The 26,447-nt window shown below is 50.3% G+C and overlaps 1 protein-coding gene across 2 annotated transcripts; it reads left to right on the plus strand.

The window, feature by feature from the left end:
* The first annotated feature begins 197 nt into the window (after positions 1-197).
* Positions 198-23,631, plus strand: rsu1 (Ras suppressor protein 1). Of its 2 annotated transcripts, none has more exons than XM_035413969.1 (9): positions 198-412; positions 803-914; positions 1,427-1,477; positions 5,098-5,218; positions 6,952-7,070; positions 8,047-8,129; positions 8,745-8,859; positions 12,785-12,917; positions 21,654-23,631. In XM_035413969.1, exons 2-9 carry the CDS (start codon positions 806-808, stop codon positions 21,754-21,756), a joined length of 834 nt encoding a protein of 277 aa, XP_035269860.1. In that variant the 5' UTR covers positions 198-412; positions 803-805; the 3' UTR covers positions 21,757-23,631. The 2 variants fall into 2 exon arrangements, with proteins under 2 accessions (XP_035269860.1, XP_035269859.1); XM_035413968.1 differs by lacking the exon at positions 198-412 and adding an exon at positions 413-554.
* Positions 23,632-26,447: the final 2,816 nt, after the last annotated feature.

Here is a 26,447-nt window from a genome sequence, read left to right on the forward strand (position 1 = left end):
GATGAAACTTTACAACGTGAGAAATATCTAATAATATGCTCCTTTAAATTTGTTCATGTGCCTCGCGAAGTTGGAATAGCGTTATTGTTCTAACATTTTTTTAAGCCTGTAGGCAACACAGCCAACATTGTGGAAAATAGAGCCTGGAGCGCTGTTTCACTGCGGAGCGCCTTTCAGTTGCAACTTCCTCCCATTCCCAAACAAACGTCGGCCAATCATCTTAAATAGACAATCCTTATTGGTCAGAACAGAATAATTTTAAAGTAATACCCAGAGGAATGCCTTAATTTGATTGGATACAACGGGAGATCTACCCGACTGAATTCCTGACCTGCATAAATCTGAAGGAAGTGTCCTTTTATGGAATGCAGAGAATTTAAGGAACAAACACACCGACTTCCGGTTGACCAGGGTGTGTGCGATTCTTTTTTGTACAGCAGTTTTCGGATTGGGAGCCCGTTATCCTTGTGCAAAACAATTTAGCAAATTGGTTCGAGAGAGTTTCAACGGGTTAGAATCGCATTTGGGTTGTTTGTCAGTCGTCCAACCAACATGTAAGGAATCTAAACGTGTTATCCGTTTGCAAAGAAAGCTGGTTAACTAGCCACGTTAGCCAGCCGGCTAACTTCCTGACTGCCCAGCGTCTCATAATGTACTATTTACAACTGTGTTGCTAACAGACTGGTCAGCGTTTGCTAACTCGCGAGCAACCAAACTTTCTTCGGTTTTTTTCATCTACGAGGCATGCTTATGTCGCTTAGTCTGAGCTGATTGTCTTTTCCCTTTTATGCTTCTGTTGTAGAAAATGTCAAAGTCTTTGAAGAAGATCGTGGAGGAGAGTCGGGAGAAGAACTTGCCCGAAGTGGATATGTGTGACAGAGGCATATCTAACATGCTAGATGTTCCTGGGCTTTGTAAGTAATTATCTTCTTTAATCGTTTCCTATTTTCAGCCCCCAATCCTTTGTGTTATCGGGTCAATATCTCATCTAGTCACAACAGAGATTTAGATCTTATTTGACTAATACCTTTGGGGATTTACGAGGGCTCCAACGGCACCGGGCATTCCAGTTGCTACCTGACCCATAGGGTCACGGCGTGATTTTACGATGTTACTTACTATGTGCAGCAACTCGTAACTTGGATGACAGTTTCTGATGAGACTTAAAAGTAGAATACGTAGTTTCAGTCTGTATACTGTGGAGTTTAGTTCCGACGGCTGGGGGCTGTTATTGTTTTTGCACTTGTTTAAACACTTCGCGACAACTTTTTGCAATTTACTCGGATTTGCCTGTGACTTAATCGATTTCTGGGTCTTGCACCCTTTTAGTCCGTTGGATGCAGTTGGAAAGTCACTCCGCACTGGTTGTAGACTGTTTGAACGGGAACGAGTTAGTGAAAATCTCATCTTTGTGTTTTTGTTTCAGTCACTCTGTCCAACATCACCCAGTTAGTCCTGAGCCACAACAAACTAACGAGTAAGTTTGACTAATTTTTCTTGTTCTTTCCCTTTCTGATCTGACAGCGTTTGTGCAGTGTAATCACGTGACCAGATTCTCTTTCCACAAGCCGGTGTGAGTTCACTTGTATGCGACTTTGTCCCCGTTATTCATTTCTAATGGGGGAAGGTAGATTATACTTATGCGCCCGCTGTGAATGGTGGCATTTGAGTTTGTGCTTGCTTATTGAACTTGAAGTATGTTAGAATCTAATATGAAACATTTCTACAGCAAACAGTAATTGCAAAACATTTATCACACGTATATAAATGTTCATATGTGTTATTGTAAGTTTGCACCAAGTATACACGGGTAAACTTGCATGTTTTTTTCCCGTCTGTTCTGACCCCTGACCTGAAGGGGTGTCAATGCTGCATTTGAACACTAGAGGGAGACACTGTCACAGAAAATGAGCTCTACCATGTTGGATGGTGTGGGTCTGTTTTGGAGCGTTTCTGATCATCAAACGAACATAGCAGCACAGTTTATAGACAAACGTACGCCCTTCGGAAGTTAACGTTAACGACGAATACAACTGGGCTTTGCGGGAGGAGGAAGAAAACAGCTTGGGGATTAAAATAGATTTTGTTAAGGAATTGCTTTCCCTTAGATATTATGCCACGATACAGATTCAGTTTACAAGACTTGGCCATAGATTCTTTAGTCTCACCAGATGCTCAGATTAAGCATTTCTTCCATCCCCTCTACGGGATGTTTGGGTTGGTAACAATACTGTCTGTTGCTATGTTACAGTACATAATTATCGTTACCGTGGCGTCGTGCCTGGGCTTTGACCGAATTTTCAGCAGATGCCTGCGACATGAGTGTTTGTTTGTGATTCGGCAACAGGGAGATGGAACATCCTACGTTGAGACTATGCGTTTGAGCGTCTGATATGTCTGCAGAAGCTTGAGATGCGCTGTGGGAACTGATGTCTCCATGACGACTGTCTGGGTCCCTGTCACTCAACCGGTGGTCAGGCTCGGAGGGTTTGCAGCTTTGCTGATTTTTTAGCGTAGCGGTTAGCGTCCTGAGTCGATAGCTTTGAGGTTGCCGGTTTGCTAACCTGGTATTTCCGAAGGCGATGCGCGGTCCAGCCGTTTACACAAACACCGTTAACATTACACCCGTGTGTATGCGATGAGGTCAGGATGAGATTAGTATACCGCGGCTGGCTCTTCGTGCAAAACTCTAGCCGTTTTAATAGCTCGCTTACCAGCACTGTTCACACGTACACTTTCCATTTAAAATTCCCGGCAGAAAATATCCAGATTCCCAATTGACGTTGATAATGTCGACCCACGCTGTTGACGTGTGATCAGCGCATGATTTAGGATCCGGGTTCTCTGCTATGTTGGCTAAATGAAATACTGATGGACGGTAGAACTTGCTTTGTGGTGCACACACTGCTCGCTCTCTGTAACATTACTCGTGATGTTGTCACTAAAACCCTCTGTTTTTTTCCCCCATCTTTTTCTTGAGCATTAAATCAGATGTGAGGATTTATTAATATCAATATTTTTTTGGAAGCACAATGTGTTATTTCTGTGGTTTGAGTGAGACTGTTGGCCTGCCTAAAAGTAAAAATGGAAATAATGCTCCCAATCTGTGGAATTTCTGCCATTCTGGCTCTTACTTATAGCATTGGGTGTTCGGCCTCTAAACCAGTGGTCTCCAACCCTGGTCCTTGAGAGCTACAGGGTCTGCTGATTGTCATAGTGACTCTGCACTTCATGAATCAATTAGAGCGGTTGATTATCAGTTATCTCACCTCACCTGGTGTCTTGGGTCTCAATTGGGTGCTGATTTTAAGGTGAAAACAAAAACCAACAGACCCTGTAGCTCTCCAGGACCAGGGTTGGACACCACTGCTCTAAACAGTCCCAGTGTTTATTAGTGTCAGTACTCGAGCCAGGGCTTCAGCTATAATTGTATGATGGGACCCCCCCCCCCCCCTCCGTTTAGGTAGTTAATTAATTTGAACAAGCTGTTAATTGTTGCTTAGTTATGTGCGTTTCATGTTTTAGAGCTGGGGTCCCCAGTCTTATCTAAGAAAGGGCCAGTGCGGGTGCACACACCTGATTTTGCTGTTCACGGTGCTTAGCAAAGACTCTAGTGGTTGATTGCTGCCACACTGGCCCTTTCTGGATGAGACTGGCCCTTCCCGTATGTGGCCCCCTCCCACCGGAGGGAAGAGCGCTCCCTTGTGGAAAATCTTCTGTACCTGCTGAACTGAGGGGGGGAGCCGGGGGGGAGCCGGGGGCGGGGGGAGGGGGGGGTAATTGAGCAGGCTGTCAGGCTCGTGTCCCTTCATCACGCTGTGAGAAAATAAAAGGATGGGTTTTTCTCTCTGCTCCTGACCCTCTTGGTTATGAGAGTGTTTGTGAAAGAGTGTTTTGGGCAGGAGCTGGGGGGGGGGGGGTTGTAAGGGGGAGTGGGGGGCAGGTCGGACGCTCTGCGGAGGCTGACCGTTCCAATCACGGGGGGCACAGAGAGGATTTGGGGGTGTGATTACCGAACGCATTCAGGCAGGCTCAGCTCTGATAACTCACTGCACACGCCAGCTCTCTCCTCTCCTGCGGCTTCTCTCTCTCGCTCTCTCTCTCTCTCTCTCTCTCTCTCCTCCTCTGTTCTTCCCTTCTTCCTTCAGTTTGCTCTCTGCCCTTTTAAAGGAAGCAGAGTCCTCCGCGTGTTTCATTTGTGTGGTTTTCTCGCTGACATAGTGCTGAAACACACAGCGAAGGTGGTTCGATCGTGCTGTTAATTTGTAACTGAGAAAGAAAATGTTTGTGTGGTCCTCCCTGTTGCTTTATCAAAATTATGAGTCAGTGTTCTAGAACTTCTTTGCTTTCCATTACCAGTAGTGAATCAGCATTACATCAGCGTTAGAATGTTGAGTTAAGAACAATCCAATCACATATTAGTGACCTCACACCTTAAAGGGTTAAACGATCAGGTGTGTTCTGTGCAGGATTATTCCTGAAGGGGCGTGGCATAATGACAGGGTCATTGGCCACGCCCCTGTTACTGGTGTCATTGTTTCGGGAGTCCCTTCATGTACGATAATACGATTGGGCAAATCTGCGCTGTTTCTGCTTCATCGTTAGCGAGGTGAAGCTCTCCGTATCCGAGCGGATCTGACCGTCTGGTTGTCCTATAGGACAGCGGTTCCCAAACCCCCTCCTCGCTGACCCCCAGCTGTACCCAGGTATTTGACGCGTTTCTCCTCAGGCACACCTGATTGAAGTAATCAAGGCTGGATTAGTGTCAGGTGTGCTTGAGGTGGAACGCGTCTAATACCTGGATACAGCTGGCGGTCAGCGAGGAGAGGCTTGGGAATCACTCTCCTACAGGATCAAGCGCCCTGTCTGGCTGTGAGGTTGAATTAAAGCCATGAGGAATGTTCATAGTTAACCCTTTAAGGTGTAAGATCACAAATATTCTTAACTGAATGTTCTAATGCTGATGTCACAATCACCACCGGTGACTGAAAGCAGATGGAGCTCTAGAACACTCACTTAGAACCTTGGGGTGGGGGGGGAAACATTCTGAAAAACCTGCTCTTCAGAGGGTGAAAATGGCTTCTCTTGCCCCCGCAGCCGTCCCTCCCAACGTTGCCGACATGAAGAACCTGGAGGTGCTGAACGTCTTCAACAACCAGATCGAGGAGCTGCCCACCCAGATCAGCAGCCTGCAGAAACTCAAACACCTGAACCTGGGGTACACCTCCTCCCTCACCCCTTTAATCTCTGTGTCTTCTACCTGTCCCTGTGTATCCTACCTGCCTTTCTCTTTCTGTCCTCAACTCTCTGTCCTTTGCCCCTCTCTCTCTCTCTTTCTTTCTTTCTGTCCTCTGCTCTCTGTGTCCTCTACCTCTCTCTCTCTCTCTCTCTCTTTCTTTCTTTCTTTCTGTCCTCTGCTCTGTGTCCTCTACCTCTCTCTCTGTCTCTCTCTCTCTCTCTGTCCTCTGCTGACCCCTTGCAGTCAGGATAAGATTTGTCTCCCTCTTTCACCCGCTGCAGTGTGTAAATGAGCTGAGCCTCTTACCAATCGTCTTCCTGAAATTAAGCCCTGCCCATAAAAGGAACGCAGAACCCACCAATCAGCCGGCTGGAATTCAGCCCTGTCCCTTAAATGGAACACGTAACTCGCCAGTCGGCTGGCTGGAATTTAGCCCTGCCCTTAAATGGAACACGTAACTCGCCAATCGGCTGGCTGGAATTCAGCCCTGCCCTTAAATGGAACGCGTAACTCGCCAATCGGCTGGCTGGAATTCAGCCCTGCCCCTGACGGAAGACGTGGCTCACTGGGGAAGCCGCTGGAGTTGAACGCTGCTGCATTGGCCTGCTTCGGTGTGGCTACTGGTGTTTAATAAAGAGAAGCAGCAGACCGTCCGGTCCTCCAGGCCCGGCGCTGGGGTCCTTTGCCCAAAAGGGACACAGTTCTGTGCTTTTCCAGAAGTGCCTGGGCTGAGAGAGAGAGTGAGGAAGGAGTGAGAGAGGAGGGAGAGGAGGAAGATGGAAGAGTGGAGGGAGGGAAGGAAGAGGTGCTTCTTTTTCCCTTTTGGTTTCTCAGTTTTTTGTTTTTTTTTTTGTCTTTTCCCCCCCTAAATTAGCATTTACAGTTTGGGAGGAGAAATCCCCCGGAGTTCTGCTTAAGATGGAGAGATCAGCAGAGATAGCGGATTTGGCTCAATGTCATGTGGAATTAGGGAGCATTCCAATCTCGCGCGCGTCCGACGTGGCGGGGTGTATTGATTGGCGGGCAGACGTGCGTTGAGGTGGTGTAATCTGAGGCGAGTAAGCCGGCCTGCTGCATTCTGGGACACTCGCCGACGCTCTGATTGGGTTTGCCCTGCCGCGCCCGGCCCTTTGTAATTGCTTTGTACACAAACCTCAAAATCAATTTGAAGCTCCTTCTCCAAACCCCCCCCTCCCCCCCCCCCACTCCGGGAGAAATAAACACGGTCTGCGTGACTTTGTCCCAGAGTCCTGTCCCTGCTGCAGCGGGATGGAAAGTCATAAGCATTCAAACGCATGCCCAGAGGCATCCGTGCCTGCTCCTGCTCGCATGCACATGCACTTGCACACACACACACTCGCAAATGCACACACATGCACACACACTCGCGCACACATTCGCACACACAATCACACTCACGCACACGAGCACACACAACCACACTCACACGCACACACACTCTCACACGCACACACTCGCACACACAATCACACTCTCGCACATGCACACACACACGCAATCACACACACACTCACTCGCACACACAATCACATGCACACACACTCACAGACACACGCACATACACACACACGCTCACATGTACACGTACACACATAGGACCTCTGGAGATGGAGGAGTGACATGTAAAATCTCTGTTTGTCTTCCTCTCCCCTCCCTCGGTCTCTCCCCTGCTTCTCTCTCCCTCCCTCCAGGATGAACAGGATGAGTTCTCTCCCCCGTGGTTTTGGCTCCCTTCCCGCTCTGGAGGTTCTGGACCTGACCTACAACAACCTGAACGAGTCGTCTCTGCCCGGAAACTTCTTCTACCTCAGTGAGTCGCTGCCCCGCCCCCGCTCCCTACTTCTGCTGCCTCCCCTACTCCTGCCCCCTACTGCCTCCCCTAGCCCCGCCCCCACTGCCTCTCCTAGCCATGCCCTCTACCCCGCCCCCTACTCTACCACCTCCCCAAGTCCCCACTCCTACCCCTACCACCTCCCTTAACCTCTCCTCCTACCCTCTACTGCCTCCCCCTAGCCCTGCCTCCTACCCCCTACTGCCTCCCTTAACCCTGCCTCCTGCCCCCTACCAACCCCCCCACTCCCGCCCACTATCCCAACCCCTGCCGCCTCCCCTAATCCTGCCCCCTACCCCCTCCCTTAGTCCCCACCCTACCCCTACCACCTCCCCTAGCCCTTCCTCCTACCCTCCACTGCCTCCCCCTAGCCCCGCCCCTACCACCTACTGCCTCCCTAGCCCCGCCCCCTGCCCCTACTGCCTCCCCGTCAACTTCCCTGACCGCCCCCTCTCTGTTTGTCTCCCTGATATCTGCTCCTGATTGGTCGAGTAGATAAATGATCTGATTGGTAAACGGGGATCCCATGGTGGCAGGGTTATTGTGTGTGTGTTAATCGTGTGTGTGTTCATATTTTGTGTGTTTGTGTGTTCATAGTGTGCCTGTGTATATATGTGTGTGTTCAGTGTGTCTGTGTGTGTGTGTGTGTGTGTTCATAGTGTGTGTGTGTGTGTGTGTGTGTGTGTGTTTGTTCATAGTGTGTGTGCCTGTGTGTGTGTGTGTGTTCGTTCATAGTGTGTGTGTGTTCGTTCATAGTGTGTGTGTGTTTGTTCATAGTGTGTGTGTGTGTGTGTTTGTTCATAGTGTGTGTGTCTGTGTGTGTGTATGTGTGTGTGTTCGTTCATAGTGTGTGTGCGCTTGCCTATTAGCCGCTGCTCTGTGTGGTTATTAATGGGGTGTGGCTGCTGGTATTGATCAGGCTGTGGCCTGTAGCTCACACCTCGTTCATTTGCAGCCACTCTGCGCGCACTCTATCTCAGCGACAACGACTTCGAGGTCCTCCCGCCAGACATCGGCAAGCTGACCAAGCTGCAGATAGTGAGTCATTTATCTAAATTCCCGCCTAAATCAATCCTCACTTCTGTGTGTGTTTTTTTTTTTTTTTTTTTGTGTATCTTATTGTTTGCCTGCTGTACGGGTCTGGGTCTGGTGGCCCAGATCTGTTTGAGAATGGATTTAAGGTTTTTTAGCTTTGCCCAGATCAGAGCTAAGTGGCACTACTGAAACCTCCTCTACTGCGACGTAAAGAAGGATGGTTAATTGTGTTGGATGAGAAATTGAAATGGTTATTTATTTGTGTTATTTGTACGTATGTCCGTGTATGCTTCTGTGTTCATGCGTGTATGCCGGTCAGGTTTATTTAACAGGCAGGTTGTTAGGCTGGCTTCTTGCTTCTCGCTGTCTTTTCACAGTTTTACTTTTTGTCTGTTTGTCTTTTCACCCCCCTTTACAGGGGTTTGAACCCTTAGCTGCTAGGTCGTTACCACGTAGTCAAGTGCTAACAGTCAGGTGCTTCCTTCTCTCTCACTCTCCCTCCCCCTTTCCTCTCCTTCTCTCCCTCCCTTCATCCCTCCTCACGCTCACTCTCACTCTTTTTCGCTCACTCTCTCTCTCTCACTCTCTCTCTCATTCTCTCTCTCTCTCCCTCTACAGCTGAGTCTGAGGGACAATGATCTGATCTCTCTGCCCAAAGAGATTGGAGATCTGGCCCAGCTCAAGGAGCTGCACATCCAGGGAAACCGCCTGACTGTTCTGCCACCTGAGCTGGGTAAGAGTCAACACAACACAATATATACTATATACACTATACACAATATACACAATATATACTATATACACAACGTACACAATATATACTATATACACAACATACACAATACATACTATATCCACTATACACAATATACACAATATATACTATATACACAACGTACACAATATATACTATATACACAACATACACAATACATACTATATCCACTATACACAATATACACAATATATACTATATACACAACATACACAATATATACTATATCCACTATACACAATATACACAATATATACTATATACACAACATACACAATATATACTATATACACTATACACAATATACACAATATATACTATACAAAATATGCACCATATACTATTATATCGCGTGCGCGTGCGTGTGTGCGCTTGCGCGCGTGCGCGTGTGTGTGTGCGCGCGACGGTTTTGGGATGGGCCTCGCTTGGTCGAGCGCCGCGATGCAGATTCTCCCGATGTTTCCTTGGTCTTTGCATGGATTATATTTGGAGATGCGGGTGCATCTGGCTTTGACAGCCGTTCTGTCGCCTGAGGGGAGATGCTGTGCATGTAATTGACACCCCAAACTCCCCGCCCCTACCCCTCATTAAACTTTGATTTGAATTTCTACCTTTTTCAGATTCACATCACACTACATAATGGTGTGTTAATTTTCTTTTAGCGGTAAAGAACCAGGCCAGATAGCATGAGGATATAGAACTTAGTAAGGTCTCTCTCCTAGTTCCTTGTAGGTGTAGCATGAGGATGTAGAACTTAGTAAGGTCTCTCTTCTGGTTCCTTGTAGGTGTAGCATGAGGATATAGAACTTAGTAAGGTCTCTCTTCTAGTTCCTTGTAGGTGTAGCATGAGGATGTAGAACTTAGTAAGGTCTCTCTTCTGGTTCCTTGTAGGTGTAGCATGAGGATATAGAACTTAGTAAGGTCTCTCTTCTAGTTCCTTGTAGGTGTAGCATGAGGATGTAGAACTTAGTAAGGTCTCTCTTCTAGTTCCTTGTAGGTGTAGCATGAGGATATAGAACTTAGTAAGGTCTCTCTTCTAGTTCCTTGTAGGTGTAATTAGCAACACGCGGTTATTTTGGCTGTTATTACCGTGTTATGTGACTGTTATTGCTGTTTATGTGTACGTATATATGTATTTGTACGCGTATATGTATCTATACACAACTATAACATTATTCTGTTGATGTTCTTTGTTGTCTGAAATTTTGAATGCTCTTTGCCATGCTTCTGGCAATACGAACGGATATTTTGTCATGCCAATAAAGCACTTTCAGTTTGAATTTGCGATAAACGGCTGTGATTGGCCCGCTGGCGTCGGGCGAAAGGCTCGTTCCGCGGTCGCTCTCGGTACGCGGCTCGTGTTAATCGGGATGAAGAGGGCGGTGGGCGTAAGTGAAAGAGGGAAGGGGACTTAATCGGCAGCTTTGCTGGGGGAGGAGCGCACTGCGGTCTGAAGCGGAGGGCTGTGGGCTAAATAGCTTTAATGGAGCTGTCTGCTGGCTGATCCAGGGCTGTGCAGCGTGTCTGCTGGCTGATCCAGGGCTGTGCAGCGTGTCTGCTGGCTGATCCAGGGCCTGGCGGCGTGTCTGCTGGCTGATCCAGGGCCTGGCGGCGTGTCTGCTGGCTGATCCAGGGCTGTGCAGCGTGTCTGCTGGCTGATCCAGGGCCGTGCAGCGTGTCTGCTGGCTGATCCAGGGCTGTGCAGCGTGTCTGCTGGCTGATCCAGGGCCTGATGGCGTGTCTGCTGGCTGATCCAGGGCTGTGCAGCGTGTCGGCTGGCTGATCCAGGGCCGTGCGGCGTGTCTGCTGGCTGATCCAGGGCCTGGCGGCGTGTCTGCTGGCTGATCCAGGGCTGTGCAGCGTGTCGGCTGGCTGATCCAGGGCCGTGCAGCGTGTCTGCTGGCTGATCCAGGGCTGTGCAGCGTGTCTGCTGGCTGATCCAGGGCTGTGCAGCGTGTCTACTGGCTGATCCAGGGCTGTGCAGCGTGTCTGCTGGCTGATCCAGGGCTGTGCAGCGTGTCTGCTGGCTGATCCAGGGCCTGGCGGCGTGTCTACTGGCTGATCCAGGGCCTGGCGGTGTGTCTGCTGGCTGATCCAGGGCTGTGCAGCGTGTCTGCTGGCTGATCCAGGGCCGTGCGGCGTGTCTGCTGGCTGATCCAGGGCCTGGCGGCGTGTCTCCTGGCTGATCCAGGGCCTGGCGGCGTGTCTCCTGGCTGATCCAGGGCTGTGCAGCGTGTCTGCTGGCTGATCCAGGGCTGTGCAGCGTGCCTCCTGGCTGATCCTGGGCTGTGCAGCATGTCTGCGGGCTGATCCAGGGCCGTGCGGCATGTCTGCTGGCTGATCCAGGGCTGTGCAGCGTGTCTGCTGGCTGATCCAGGGCCTGGCGGCGTGTCTCCTGGCTGATCCAGGGCCTGGCGGCGTGTCTCCTGGCTGATCCAGGGCCTGGCGGCGTGTCTGCTGGCTGATCCAGGGCTGTGCGGCGTGTCTCCTGGCTGATCCAGGGCCTGGCGGCGTGTCTGCGGGCTGATCCAGGGCCTGGCGGCGTGTCTCCTGGCTGATCCAGGGCTGTGCAGCGTGTCTGCGGGCTGATCCAGGGCTGTGCAGCGTGTCTGCTGGCTGATCCAGGGCTGTGCAGCATGTCTGCGGGCTGATCCAGGGCCGTGCGGCATGTCTGCTGGCTGATCCAGGGCTGTGCGGCGTGTCTCCTGGCTGATCCAGGGCCTGGCGGCGTGTCTGCGGGCTGATCCAGGGCCTGGCGGCGTGTCTCCTGGCTGATCCAGGGCTGTGCGGCGTGTCTCCTGGCTGATCCAGGGCCTGGCGGCATGTCTCCTGGCTGATCCTGGGCTGTGCAGCATGTCTGCGGGCTGATCCAGGGCCGTGCGGCATGTCTGCTGGCTGATCCAGGGCTGTGCGGCGTGTCTCCTGGCTGATCCAGGGCTGTGCGGCGTGTCTGCTGGCTGATCCAGGGCCTGGCGGCGTGTCTCCTGGCTGATCCAGGGCTGTGCGGCGTGTCTGCTGGCTGATCCAGGGCCTGGCGGCGTGTCTCCTGGCTGATCCAGGGCCTGGCGGCGTGTCTGCGGGCTGATCCAGGGCTGTGCGGCGTGTCTGCGGGCTGATCCAGGGCCTGGCGGCGTGTCTGCTGGCTGATCCAGGGCTGTGCGGCGTGTCTGCTGGCTGATCCAGGGCTGTGCGGCGTGTCGGCTGGCTGATCCAGGGCCTGGCGGCGTGTCTCCTGGCTGATCCAGGGCCTGGCGTGCAGCCTGTGCTTAATTGGTCGGCTCTTTGACGGGGATTCTCATTAATGGATTTATTTTGGCCAGACTGGCGCTAATGGCGAGCGCTGTTAATGAGCCCCCCTGTGTGCTCGGACCCGTCACGTTAGCACCCCGACCCGCCCCCGCATCAGAAACATCGTCAAAAACCCTGTCTTACTTTCACACCTCTTTTCTACCTTTCTCTTTGTTTTCATCTTTCTGTCCTTTCTGCCTGCACCTCCCACTCCCTCTCCCTCTTTCTCCACCTCTCTCTCTGTCTGTCTTCTCCTCCTTTTTTCCTCTGTCTCTCTATTTCAATTTGCTTTATTGGCAACCAAAAGCAATACACAGGAACACGGAAAGCACATACAACATGTATGACCCACATCACAACAAACATTTAAATAAATGTCTCTCTCTCCCTCTTCCCCTGTCCCCCTCTCTCTCTCTCACTCTCTCCCCCTCTTCCCCTGTCCCCCTCTCTCTCTCCCTCTCTCTCTCTCCCCCTGTCCCTCTCTCTCTCTCTCCCCTGTCTCTCTCTCTCTCTCTCTCCCCCTCTCCCCCTGTCTCTCCCCCTCTCCCCCTGTCTCTCTCTCTCTCTCCCTCCCTCCCTCTCCCCCTGTCCTCAGGTAACCTGGACCTTACGGGGCCCAAGCAGGTCTTCAAAGCGGAGAACAACCCTTGGGTGACCCCGATCGCGGACCAGTTCCAGCTGGGCGTGTCCCACGTCTTCGAATACGTCCGCTCCGAGACCTACAAGTAGTAAGTGACCACGCAGCGCGTCAGCGGAGCGGATTTATCCATCCGGTGCGTTTCACAGGACGTCCAAGACTCCCGCACAGAAGCCGCGCGCGACTGCAACTAGTGGGGAAAAGCTTGAGAAGGGAGAGGGGAAAGTGTGTGTGTGTGTGAGGCCGGTCGTTCTGTCCGTCGGTACGTTTCCATAAGAATCCTGATTGGACCCGCCGGCTAAAAAAAAAAAAGACTCTCCAGTGGGGGGAGAACCCTCAAACGGTGAAGAAATCTCAAGAGGATCCGGGCTGTAGAGGGAGAGCCCATCCTCCACTGGGCAGCCTGGTGTAGAGCAGAATGGATGGAATGCAGGAGAAAGGCTACAGGGGGTCTGTCACAGGTCAGGACCAGGTCTCTGGGCCCCTGTCTCACGTGCATAGATCGTCTCATCTTCCACGTTTCAGATATTTAGTGCTGCGGGTTTACGATGAGGGACCCGGGGCGTATTAGTGTACGTCGAGCCAGCGTGCTGCGCTCCTGTCCGTCGGCTCAGGTTAAGCCGCTCAGAGTGACGCGGCGTCCAGCGCGAAGGAGAGAGAAAGCGATGATGAGTGCCTGTCGATGCGTTTTTTTTGCAGCGCGTCATTGAGATGGATCGTGCTCCCGATGCATCCTGTAGCGAGTGACAGGATCAATGCTGGTGTATGAAGGCTAACGTTCACACACTCGCACGCCCTTTCACACGTGCACACACACACACACACACTCTCATACGCACACGCACACACACACACACTCTCATACACACACACACACACACACACACACACACACACACACTCTCTCATACGCACGCACACACACACACTCTCATACACACACGCACGCACACACACTCATATACACAGACACACACACTCTCATACGCACACGCGCACACACACACACACACACACACTCTCATACACACACACACAGACACACACACACTCTCTCATACACACACACACACACACTCTCATACACACACACACACACACACACACACACCCAGACACACACACTCTCGTACACACACACACACACACACACACGCTCTCATACGCACACACACGTACATACACGCACATGCACACACACACACATACACACGCGCACTCCGGAAAGTGCTGCTGCCGCCAGGTTTCACGGAGGCTGGAGTGGAAATGAGGAAATGTGAGAGATTGTCTCTTCCCCGCGCGGGAGGACGCGTTCTCCCTGGGGAGGGAGGAGAGATCAGTTCCGGCGAGGGGTTAGCGGTGCGCTACACAAACGCGCTCGGGCGGGCAGCCGAACAATAAAAGAGGGATTTTCTCTCTTCCCTCTGCTCCCTGGGTTCGAGCCGCATGGCTCTGGGTTGTCATTAGCACAGTCTGTGAGAAGTGGGGGGGTGGGGGGGGGACATAGATCCATACCCTGAAGCTTGGTTTTTAATATGACCACAGGTCCCAGTGACTCAAGAGTAAGGCTTAGTTTAGCGTACCCAAAACTGAGAATCGTACACACGCGTGAGCCCACATAATCACACACACAAATGCGCACGCACGCACACACACACGCACACACACACACACCCTTTCAGGTTTTCCTGTGATTCTCGGCTCTGAGCTCACTTGCGACATGAGCAGAAAAGCGCATTCTCAACGTGAAATGTAGCACCCGCACCCCCCTGCCCCGTACGTCCCCCCCTACCCCGTCCGTCCCGCCCTGCACCCCCCCCCCCCCTGCGCCCCCCCGCACGTGTTTGACACTCGCTCGCTGATGCAGCGCTGCTCTCTGACGAATGGAAGCTCCTGCGACGGTTTGTCGATGGCGTCTGCGCCTGCGATCGTTCGACGGCGGACGGCCTTCGGAAAAGGCGCGCCGTGTGATGAATCGGGGCAGCGTACGCGGGAGTCTTGGTGGCTCTGACGTCGCCGCTGTTTTTACCGCCGGAGTCATCATCCGTCATCCGGCTGGGGTTCGATGTGTCGCCCATCGCTGCCTATCGCTAGTCCGCCCTGCCGATCGGTGGGCTCCGCCCCTTTGGAACCACGCCTCTTTTGATTGGTTTATAGATCGTTTTAGCGGAGTTTGTGCCATTGTGACCAGTCCCAACATTTGTCAATCAACTGTTACAAGCCTTCCCCCCCCCCCCCCCCCCCCCACCTTTTCCATCAGTGAGCGTGTTTTTGCGGTTTTTCGAAATGAATTTACCAAAATATGAGCATAAAAAAGAGCGCCTGATGTTCATGTGCAAAGGTCAACAGCTTCACAGCTGAAATGGTCTGAGTCTGTTGGCGTAAATCTGCTCGGCAACGGGCAGCGCCCCCTTCTGGAGCAACTAGGAAGCGTCAACGAGAGCAGGGATTGATGTATTGGCTTCTTTCAGTCCTCAGCGTTTGCTCAAACACAAGAACTGACTTCCACTTCCCAGCTTTCTTTTCCGTGGAGTATGTGAACAGTGAGCACGTCCTAGCCTGAGGATTGGTGCTTTCCTGACAGGGACTGGTCTTCCTCCAGAACTCTACTCTAGTCTTCCTCCAGAAATCTACTCTAGTCTTTTCTCAGAACTGTGCTCTAGTCTTCCTTCAGAACTCTACTCTAGTCTTTCCTCAGAACTCTGCTCTAGTCTTTCCTCAGAACTGTAGAACTCTCCTTCTCTGCAGTGTTTGGACCTGCAGACAGTGGAGTGCTTCCTAAATCAACCTTCTCCTCTTTTTATCAGTCCCCCCCCTCCTTCAGAGGGTAGAGGGTCTGTGTGATCCTGCCCCCCCCCCACTCCCCCCAATACATATTTAATGTGACAGCTTGTTACGCTGACAGGGGCTCCACAGCTGGGCAAACACAAGGATCCATGGTGCGTTCCACATTAACATACCCTAAACCCTGCTCCTCTCTTCTCCTCTCCCATCTTTTATTCATTTTTTCCTTCTGTCTCCATCTCTCCACGAGCACACATCGACACCAGCCTCTTCTGATACTGCATGAGGCTCTCCCTCTCTCTCTCTCTCTCTCTCTCTCTCTCACTCTCCTTCTCCCTCTCCCCCTCTCTTTCCCTCTCTCTCAGTCCCTCTCTCCCTCTCCTTCTCCCTCTCTCCCCCTCCCTCCCTCCCTCTCCATCTCTTTTTCTCTCTCTCCCTTTCTCTCTCTTTTTCTCTCCCTCTCTCTGTCTTTCAACCGTCCCCTTTTCTTCTCTCTCCCTTCATCTCTACTTCTGCTCTCTTGAGCTCAGCCTCTCCCTCAACATGGCTGCAGTACACTTCCCTGTCCACTAGATGGCAGGAAAAAAAACACCGATTAGGGCGCACAACAAGGCTACACAGCCCTTTTTAAGTGTGTGTGTGTATGTATGTATGTGTGTTTTTAATATTTATTTTTATTTTTTGATGGGCCCCTTTCACATGCTGGCTGTGCTTCTCTCAGCACAACACCACCACCCCCCCCCCCCACCCTTCTCTATCCCCCACATTTAAATAACGAATACAAAGTTTTTACACCTCTGAGCTTTGGGCTCTAAGAGTCAGGAACGATAATTAGCCTGCGATTTGCTTCTGATTATGCTAATTGCCAGAGCGTGCCCTCTCAGCATTTCTCTGAGTTTACAGCAGGAGTTGCTTGAAGTTCCCCCGGCTGAGACTGGTGACTGCAGGGTCTCACACGTGTATATCAAGCTGTTATGTATAAGTCAGGTTCTTGTATATATGAAAATAGGCTTAGAGTGCTATATCCACAAACCTGTAATATCCGTTACTGTGAGAGTGCCCTATTCAGGAAGCTGTAATGTCCGTTACTGTGAGAGTGCCCTATTCAGGAAGCTGTAATATCCGCTACACTGAGAGTGCCCTATTCAGGAAGCTGTAATATCCGTTACAGTTAGAGTGCCCTATTCAGGAAGCTGTAATATCCGCTACACTGAGAGTGCCCTATTCAGGAAGCTGTAATGTCCGTTACTGTGAGAGTGCCCTATTCAGGAAGCTGTAATATCCGCTACACTGAGAGTGCCCTATTCAGGAAGCTGTAATATCCGTTACAGTTAGAGTGCCCTATTCAGGAAGCTGTAATATCCGCTACACTGAGAGTGCCCTATTCAGGAAGCTGTAATGTCCGTTACTGTGAGAGTGCCCTATTCAGGAAGCTGTAATACCCGTTACAGTGAGAGTGCCCTATTCAGGAAGCTGTAATGTCCGTTACAGTGAGAGTGCCCTATTCAGGAAGCTGTAATATCCGCTACACTGAGAGTGCCCTATTCAGGAAGCTGTAATATCCGTTACAGTTAGAGTGCCCTATTCAGGAAGCTGTAATGTCCGTTACTGTGAGAGTGCCCTATTCAGGAAGCTGTAATGTCCGTTACAGTGAGAGTGCCCTATTCAGGAAGCTGTAATGTCCGTTACTGTGAGAGTGCCCTATTCAGGAAGCTGTAATATCCGCTACACTGAGAGTGCCCTATTCAGGAAGCTGTAATGTCCGTTACTGTGAGAGTGCCCTATTCAGGAAGCTGTAATACCCGTTACAGTGAGAGTGCCCTATTCAGGAAGCTGTAATGTCCGTTACTGTGAGAGTGCCCTATGCTGGATCCCCAGCTCCCCACCTCCAACCTCTTAAGCAGAAACCAGCATCACATATCGCTGCATGTTAATTCTTAGGTATTGTTAGGTTAATTCCCATGAATTAAAGATAAGTCCGATATTTATTCCATTGTTTGTGTCTAGCAGTGCAGATTCCGGCTCTTTGGCCCTTGTGTTTGCTGAGTGTGTGGTCGTGGCTGAGCGAGAGAGTCTGTAGTTAATCATGTACTTAATCCCCGTCGTTTGAGGCGCTAATGACTCGCCCAGCCTGGTATTTGGGGGGGGTGGGGGGCGGGGGGCAGGGGTGGCTCATCCATTTATGCCCGGCCAGTGCTGGCAGACAGGCTGTGATTGGCTGAACTGGGCATCTGGGTTTCCGTGGCGCTATGGCAGTGTTTACACCTCTTTAAAAAATTTTTTTTTTTTTAAATCAATAAATAAATAAAAAAAGCCAGGGAGGCGAAATGTGGAGTTTAGCTGCTGACTGAGGTTCACAGCATGTTACATATTCAGTAGTCAGAGCTTAAACAGCAATACAGAGCCACAGCCTGCCTGGGGGGGGAAATGATGGTTTCTGGAGACTGTTCCAGGCTCAGTGTGACGTACCCAAGCCCCTCTACCTCTGGACGGAGTGTAGCACAGTGGGTAAGGAACTGGGCTTGTAACCGAAAAGTCGCAGGTTCGATTCCCGGGTAGGACACTGCCGTTGTACCCTGGAGCAAGGTACTTAACCGAAATTGCTTCAGTATATATCCAGCTGTATAAATGGGTACAATGTAAAATGCTATGTAAAAGTTGTGTAAGTCGCTCTGGATAAGAGCGTCTGTTAAATGCCTGTAATGTAAAATGTAATGGTTCTGACATTTAGGGTCTGAAGTTCAAGATAAGCATTGGGCAGGGTTGCTGATTGGGGCAGTTATAAGCATTAGGGCGGGGCTGTAGGCTGTTTCTCAGACAGTCGGCCTATCTGGTGGGATTTGGCGTGGCGTGGGTGGGGATCAACCAGTCCTCGTTATCTCAGGATGGTGGACAGCTGGCCGGCTCCTGCATCTGGAACATCGTGACAGGCTTGGGGGCGGGGGGGGTCGGGTCGGGGTGCGGGGTAATCAATCAGACCCCCCCCCCCCCCCCCCCCCCGAAGACACAGGCCAAGGAAGAACAGGAATAAGAGACACACAAAACAATGCGACTCCCTCCTCCTCTGTATCCCAGAATGCCATTGGAGAGTAGAACAGGAAATGCTTTATGTACAGGCCAGTAGCGCACTGCACATCCTTCATGACTGTCGAAAAGTTTCAGTTAGCAAACTCTCAGTATTCGCCTGTTTGTGCAGCATTTGTTGATTTTGCTGTATTGTGTCCATTAGGTAATTTTATAGTTGTTTATGGATTTTAAATGTATCGTCGTATTGGTTGTGATTTAATTATAAGACATGTCTTGTCCTGTCCACCGCACTGAGCATGAGAATAGTGGTGATCTTATAAAATTTTATGACATATGACTTATTTACACGATGCGTTTGTGTAAGCATGTTTATGTGTTATTAGCACTGTTACTGCCCACCGTCTGCCGATGGCTAATGCAAACAGAAAGGAAGGTAGAGCACATCAGTCATCTGATTGGCTGCCTGCTCCGTGTGGCCATTTGTCATGTGTCTTAATTATTGTCGTTCGGTCTCATTGACCTCGCGCACAAACCCCCTCCCCCCGCCGCTATGGATCTAGTTCTGCTCTCTCGGAGGAGCGTCGGTTGTAGGTTTTATGATTTTGTGGAATTCCTCTCCCTGGGGATTGTGGGTAAGTGAGCGGTGGAGCGTGTGGGGCCTGGCTGGGGATCACGGTTGATCAGAATTGTAATTTGAGCGTGTGAGCGAAAGAAAGAAAGAAAGGAACACACCATCGGACATTAGAAATAATCGAATTAACACCTATTAGGCTGGTCACAGAATTGGTAGCGGCTGCCTCACACACAGGCATGCATACGCGCACACGCACACACACACACACACACACACAGCTGTAGTTAAGGTTAATTGATATAGGCTCACTCAGATTGCCTGGAGCCTGTGCAGTTGGATTCCTAAGTCACTAAGTGCAAGGAAATGGAGAGATTGTTGTTGAGTTTTAATTTGAGTGATAGTTTGAGTGATTGACGGATCGAGTGATGGTTAGAGTGGTAGTTAGTGATAGTTCTAGAGTGGCAGTTTGAGCGGTAGTTAGTGATAGTTCTAGAGTGGCAGTTTTATAGTGATGGTTAGTGATAGTTCTAGAGTGGCAGTTTGAGCGGTAGTTAGTGATAGTTCTAGAGTGGCGGTTTTAGAGTGATGGTTAGTGATAGTTTTAGAGTGGCAGTTTGAGCGGTAGTTAGTGATAGTTCTAGAGTGGCAGTTTTAGAGTGATGGTTAGTGATAGTTCTAGAGTGGCAGTTTGAGCGGTAGTTAGTGATAGTTCTAGAGTGGCGGTTTTAGAGTGATGGTTAGTGATAGTTCTAGAGTGGCAGTTTGAGCGGTAGTTAGTGATAGTTCTAGAGTGGCAGTTTGAGCGGTAGTTAGTGATAGTTCTAGAGTGGCAGTTTTAGAGTGATGGTTAGTGATAGTTCTAGAGTGGCAGTTTGAGCGGTAGTTAGTGATAGTTCTAGAGTGGCGGTTTTAGAGTGATGGTTAGTGATAGTTCTAGAGTGGCAGTTTGAGTGGTAGTTAGTGATAGTTCTAGAGTGGCGGTTTGAGTGGTAGTTAGTGATAATTCTAGAGTGGCGGTTTTAGAGTGATGGTTAGTGATAGTTTTAGAGTGGCAGTTTGAGTGGTAGTTAGTGATAGTTTTAGAGTGGCAGTTTGAGTGGTAGTTAGTGATAGTTCTAGAGTGGCGGTTTGAGTGGTAGTTAGTGATAATTCTAGAGTGGCGGTTTTAGAGTGATGGTTAGTGATAGTTTTAGAGTGGCAGTTTGAGTGGTAGTTAGTGATAGTTTTAGAGTGGTGGTTCTGCTCTTGTTTAGTTTAAGGCCTAGCGGAGCCTCTGAAGGTACGGTCTCTCTGAAGCAGGTCCCCAGGGTTTGGCTTTCTCTGCTTCAGGAGGTTGTCCTGCTGGAGCCAGTGAGGCACAGCAAACCCCCATCCCCCCCCTCACGGGACAGAGGGGCCCCTGCGCCTCCCACAGGGGCCCCCACAGCACCTGTGTGGGGTGACTGACACTCCCTTCCAAAAATACTGCAGGATTTAACCATAACTGTACCCGGCCCAATCAGATACATTACTGCAGGATTTTGCCTTACCTGTAACTCTACCTGACCCTATCAGATACACTACTGCAGGATTGAACCTTACCTGTAACTACCTGAGCCTATCAGATACTTTGTTTTGTTTTTTGTCAGTGCAGTTATGAAGTAGTTTAATGTTACCTGACAGCTGTTCTCACTCAGGCTTCAAGGGGGAGCCCATGTTACCAGGTGCTTTGTTTTTAGATTTCTCTCTTTTTTTGTACTCTCTCTCTCTTTCAGTCTGTCTCATTTGCCCCCTCTCTGTTTTTTACCTTCTTCCTCCTCTCTCCTCTCTCTCTCTCTCTCTCTCTCTCTCTCTCTCTCCCCCTCTCTCTACCCCCCGCGGTGTGCGAGTGTGCCGCTCTCTCTTCCTTTTTTAAGCGGGGAGGTGTGGTGCGCAGGTCCCCCCAGCGTGCGCAGATGCTGCCGTGCTGTCTGCCGCACGCCGGAGGTGTGAGGAGGTCTGCAAGCCGGGGAAGTGCAACATTAACTACATTATTAATGAGGCGTCATTAACACCTGCAGTGGGAGATTGCCACTGTGTCTGTCTGTCTGCTGGCGTGTGTGCGCGCATGTGTGTGTGTGTTAGGGAGATGGAGTCCTGTACACACACAGTACACAGTGGCTTCCTCTTCCTCTTTGGGGTTCTGCTGAATTTTAACCAGGGGCCCCTCAGGGCCACACACTGGACCCCTTTTCACTGCTGACATCACTGTACAGAGGTGGATTCTGGGTAAAGTGTACGGGTGGCTGATGGGTAATGTACTGAGGTGTATTCTAGGTTGTGTATGGGTGGCCGATGGGTAATGTGTGCAGGTGGCTGATGGTTAATGTCCACAGGTGGGTTCTGGGTAATGTGTGCAGGTGGCTGATGGGTAATGTGTACAGGTGGCTAATGCGTAACATGCATTTTGGTCTCTTCCTACAGTCTCTATGGGAGGCACATGCAGGCCAACCCTGACCCTCCCAAGAAGAGCAACGACAAGTCCAAAAAGATCAGCCGCAAGCCACTGGCATCCAAAAACAAGTGAGGAGGAGGATGAGGAGGAGGATGAGGAAGAGGAGCACCGCCATATCGGAAACCTTGCTGCACGTGCCTTTCCCCACATTTTTCTATTTATTTACTGAGTCTTTTTTTATTTAAATATGCATTTTATACTGCAAAAAAGCCACAGTTACACTGTGCTGGCGTTGTCAGAGTGGAGTTGGGCGGTGGGGGGGGGGGGGGGGGTGACACAGAGCACGCCTTTACTGCTACTATTAAAAAAATGTTTATTGCTGAGGTGGGCAACCAGGGCCGTGCCTGTTACTGGTTTCCATGCCAACTCCTGGCCTTCGTTATTTAATTAGCCCTACCATTCGACATTTCAGCTACGTTTCTTTGTAAGTGCACGAAAGACAGCTGAAGACTGTTCTTATGTCCCCGTGTGAAACGTTTTACTGCGATATAATCCACCAGTGAAACAGTGTTAGTGTCTACGGCCAGTTAGCGCTCTTAGCCACGGTGACTGGTGGAAACGAAAGCCCGCTCACACACACCGGTCCTCCAGGACCGGAAATTGCCCCCCCCCCCCTTTCCCGGTTTATTATATCAGGTGGTCCGGTTTCTGAGTCAGCAATGCAGGGGTTGAGAAGGGGAGGTGTTCAGCGTCTGGAGGAGTTTAGTGACAGACTCCTGCTCCATTATCTATTCAGTGCAAGAATTTTATTATTTTTTTGATCAGATGTGCTGGAAGTTCTACAGTTGCTCACCGCGCAGTGCGCCGTTGGTGTCCAGCGTAAGAGTAAATGGTAAATGGACTGCATTTATATAGCGCTTTTATCCAAAGCGCTTTACAATTGTAAAGAGTAAAATTTACAAATTTATAGGAGTAAAGCACCGCCGGTCTGTGCAGTTGTTTAGAGTAACTGCATGGAGTATAAACCAGGGCACAAGGACCCGGCCGGACTGTGGCTGTACTCCCCTCTGCATTTCTACAGGAAGCCAAATGAAAAATCATATTTAAAATAACCGAACCACACCAGCGGAGAATGGCGCGCAACCCTAGCCTGTTGCTGTTTCCTGGCTGGCTTCGCGTGGGGTTTTCCACATGGATGTATTTGACCCGATGGATGCGTGTTTGGCTGAACAGCTCGCCGTTTAATGAGCGGTTGGACTGTTCTGCTGTGTTAATTAAGCAAAGGTCAGTGTGCCAGGTCCGGAACCTTACTGTGTGTTATGGTGCTACTCACTGAAGGTGTGCGCACTCCCATCCCAAACCGTAATGTCGCCCCCGTGACAGTGCCTGCCCACTGTAGGGAATGGAGCACAGAGAACCTTTCGGAACCCAGCGGACCCAGTTCTTCCCCAGTTGGTATCCTGGGACATTTAAAAAAAAATAAAATAAAATAAAAAAAAAAACATTTTGAAAGTCATCTTCTCAGACTGTGGTTGCTGGAGGCTGTGCCCCCGCCCCCTCCCCCAGCCGGTCTCTGAGCCAATCATAAGGCTTTGTCCAGTTGTGCTGAAGCACCATGATTGGTGGAAGTTTGTCCAGTCAGTCCCTGATTGATTTTGGACTCCATTTTGGCTCTACCTACTGTGGGTCCCTCGGCCCTTCAATAAAGTAAAAACCCAAGAAAACAGGTCACCAGTTACAGTTAGCATAGGCCTTTTAAAAACTCGTAAAAACAGTTACCTCGGTACCTACAAAACGGGAGCGTGGCCTTAAATGTCTGAACAAACCTTCCGCACATTTAATTTCCATCAGCGTTGTGCCAACAGTCCAAAACATTTCATCGAGATGAATGAGTGAATGTCGACTTCATTCAGCCGGTAGCTTTTATAACTATTTTATATCACTGCATTATAGCCGAATGTGTACTGCCTATATTTTAAATAAAGTTATCTCTTTGTTTGAACCACATGGTTTCTGCATTGCCTCGTTGCTGGGTTGTTTGTTTTTGGGGGTTAGTGTGCATCACTGGAAAGTCACGCTGTTGGCTGTGAAGAGATGTAAGGTTGTTGGGTTGAGTTTGTGGTGCTGGAATAATCCACACACACACTCACTCACAAGCACACCCTCGCTCACACACACACACACACACACTCGCACGCACACTCTCTTTATCGCGGAGGATAATTGGATCTCGGCGGGCTGACCTTTCTGTGTGCGGAGTTGGTAATGAGCGGTATTGACCTGACGGGTTCCATATCGCCGCCGATCCCGCGCTTCCCTCGCCAGCCTGACCTGCCTCTTTATTAAACCCCGGGGTGATGGGGGGGGCAATGGCCAAACACGGCGGTAAAAGGGGTGGGGGGGGCATGGCGGTAAATGGGGTGGGGTGGGGTGGGGGGGCGTTCCTGCTTCCGTTGGCGAGTGCGACAGGTTTGTCTGTCATTCAGTAACCCAAACCCACTGCACATAAGCTACGGCTCTTTAGCCTCCAAATTAGCATCCGACAAAACTAACACCAACCCCCTACCCAACACCCCAGCTCCCCTCCCCTCCAGCAACAGCACCCTTACACATGCGCAGACACACAGTTTGAAAAGGCTAAAATAAATACACACATATATATGATACATGTCTTATTGGAGCGTAAATTTGTGTTCCAGCCCCCCCCGCCATTTAAAATGTATTTTCTTGACCAGGCCACAGCTTGGCACTGTCAAAACCAGCCCAGAGGACTTCATTCCCCTTTCTGAACCTAGAAAGTACTTTTTTTTTCTTTTTTTTTTTAAAGATTAAAACATTTCCATCATCTGTATCTTTATTTCCCACCAGCTTTATCTTGTTTAGTCCTAAAAAAAGAAATTGAGTGTGTGTTATTCTTATCGTCATTTAAAAAAAAAAAACTCCTTTGTCTGTGTCTGGTTATTTTTAAGGTTCGCGCCTCCACCAAATGTCATCACGCAAACAGCAGAAATTGTGTTTGCTAACCTCTGAGCTCTTCGCTCTTCGTGCCCGCGCACCCGCGCGGCCGACGGCAGTACAGCGGCAGCGAGGCGGGGGAAAACAGAATCGGAGCTCGCGAGAGGGAAATGAAGGTGTGATTTAACGTTTAACGTTGTACCGTGTGATTAGTGATTGGCAGTGACCGGCGGAGGTCTGTGTGCAGGAGTCACAGCCGGGGGTCCAACCCTGGTCCCGGAGATCTACTGTCCCGTGGGTTTTCATTTCAACCCTAACGAAGCACACCTCGTTCTACTAATTAGCAGCTCAGAGAGATCGCTGGTTGTTTAATGAGGAGTGGTTTCTTAGGGTTGGAGTGAAAACCTACAGGACAGTAGATCTTCAAGAACAGCCCAGCTGTAAAGTTATTGTCTTTAAACGTCCCTCGCGTAGTCTGGTCCTGTCCCACCCTTCCTGTAGGCTGGTCCCGTCCCGTCCCACCCCTATCCCCTCCCTCTCATAGGCTGGTCCCGTCCCGTCCCTATCCTGTCCCGTCCCTCTCGTAGGCTGGTCCCGTCCCACCCCTATCCTGTCCCGTCCCTCTTGTAGGCTGAAGGCTGAGGCCAAATTCTGACGCGCCCGTCAGGTAACGTGTCCGATACACTGAGCACAATTAATCTTTGGCCTTTTAAAAACGATCGATGTGTTCAAACTTTCCTTCATTCAAATACAACCGGTACACGAGAAGGGCTATCCTGCTCCCCCCCCCCCCCCGAAAGAATTACCATAAGTTTTGCTTTGCTTTGAATCTCTTCCTACTTACCTTTTTCTGTTTTTTTGTTTTCCCATTGTATTTGTTTGTGTTCTATCTTCTTGTTGTCTGAGGCTCGCAGTTTCAAGGACGCATTGGCTCCAATTGATTTTCACCGCTTTGATTTATGAGGTTTAGGGAGCCACAGAGCACGCTCCCTGGCGCTTAAGGGGGCCTGATTTGGCGGGGCCGCCTCAGGCCACAGTGATGATGTTTGCATGAAGTCTGTAAGTCCTGGTGGCCTTATTTGGCAAGGGGGTCACCAAGCTACGGTGTTTATTTGGTTACTGTACAAGATAAGAGCCATTACATTGGAGAGGACAACACAGTGGCCGATAGCTTATGTGTAACATATTGTCGACTGTTAGGAGAACATATGTTATTTTTACTCACAGAGATGGACAGTAGATAAGATCATATGCATAACATATAGGCCAATATGGCCGCCGCAGGCCCCTGTGGATAAGAGCGTCAGCAAAATTTAACAAATGAATAAAAGTGTCAGCTGTGATTCGAGAACAGCCATCTGGAAGGACTGACAGCGGAGGGGACGATTTATTGAAACGGTGAGCTATGGCCCTCGTGCTGTTTTTTAAGTCTGCCGTAGAACGCGGCGATTTTGGGCACGGTGCTGTAGGTAGCTGCGCTGATTGCACCCGCTGTGGCATTGGGTCCTGGCGGCCCAGGTAAGCCAGGACGCCCCGGGCTCTCCTTTCTCCTCCGGGGGGGGGGGGGGGGGGGGATTTTGACGTCGCTCCGGAAGACGCTGTTGATGTGTTTTGGGTTCGCGTTCTGAGCCGTGGCGGTTCCTCCCATGATCCTCCTGGTCTCTCGTCGTGCACTGCCCTCCATTTTTTTGTATCCTCCATCATCCCCTGTTCACTGCTGTGCATGTTTTGTACAGAAGCGGCGTCAGACTGAATCCCAAGGGGGCCGCCGTGTCTGCAGGGTTCTGTGCTTTCAATCGGGGGCCTCAGAAACAGGGCGTGTGAATGCCTCAGACAGTCAATGACTTCCAGGAACACTTGCGCCGAGA

Source organism: Anguilla anguilla, chromosome 4 (genome assembly GCF_013347855.1).
Source record: "Anguilla anguilla isolate fAngAng1 chromosome 4, fAngAng1.pri, whole genome shotgun sequence".
NCBI lineage: Eukaryota > Metazoa > Chordata > Actinopteri > Anguilliformes > Anguillidae > Anguilla > Anguilla anguilla.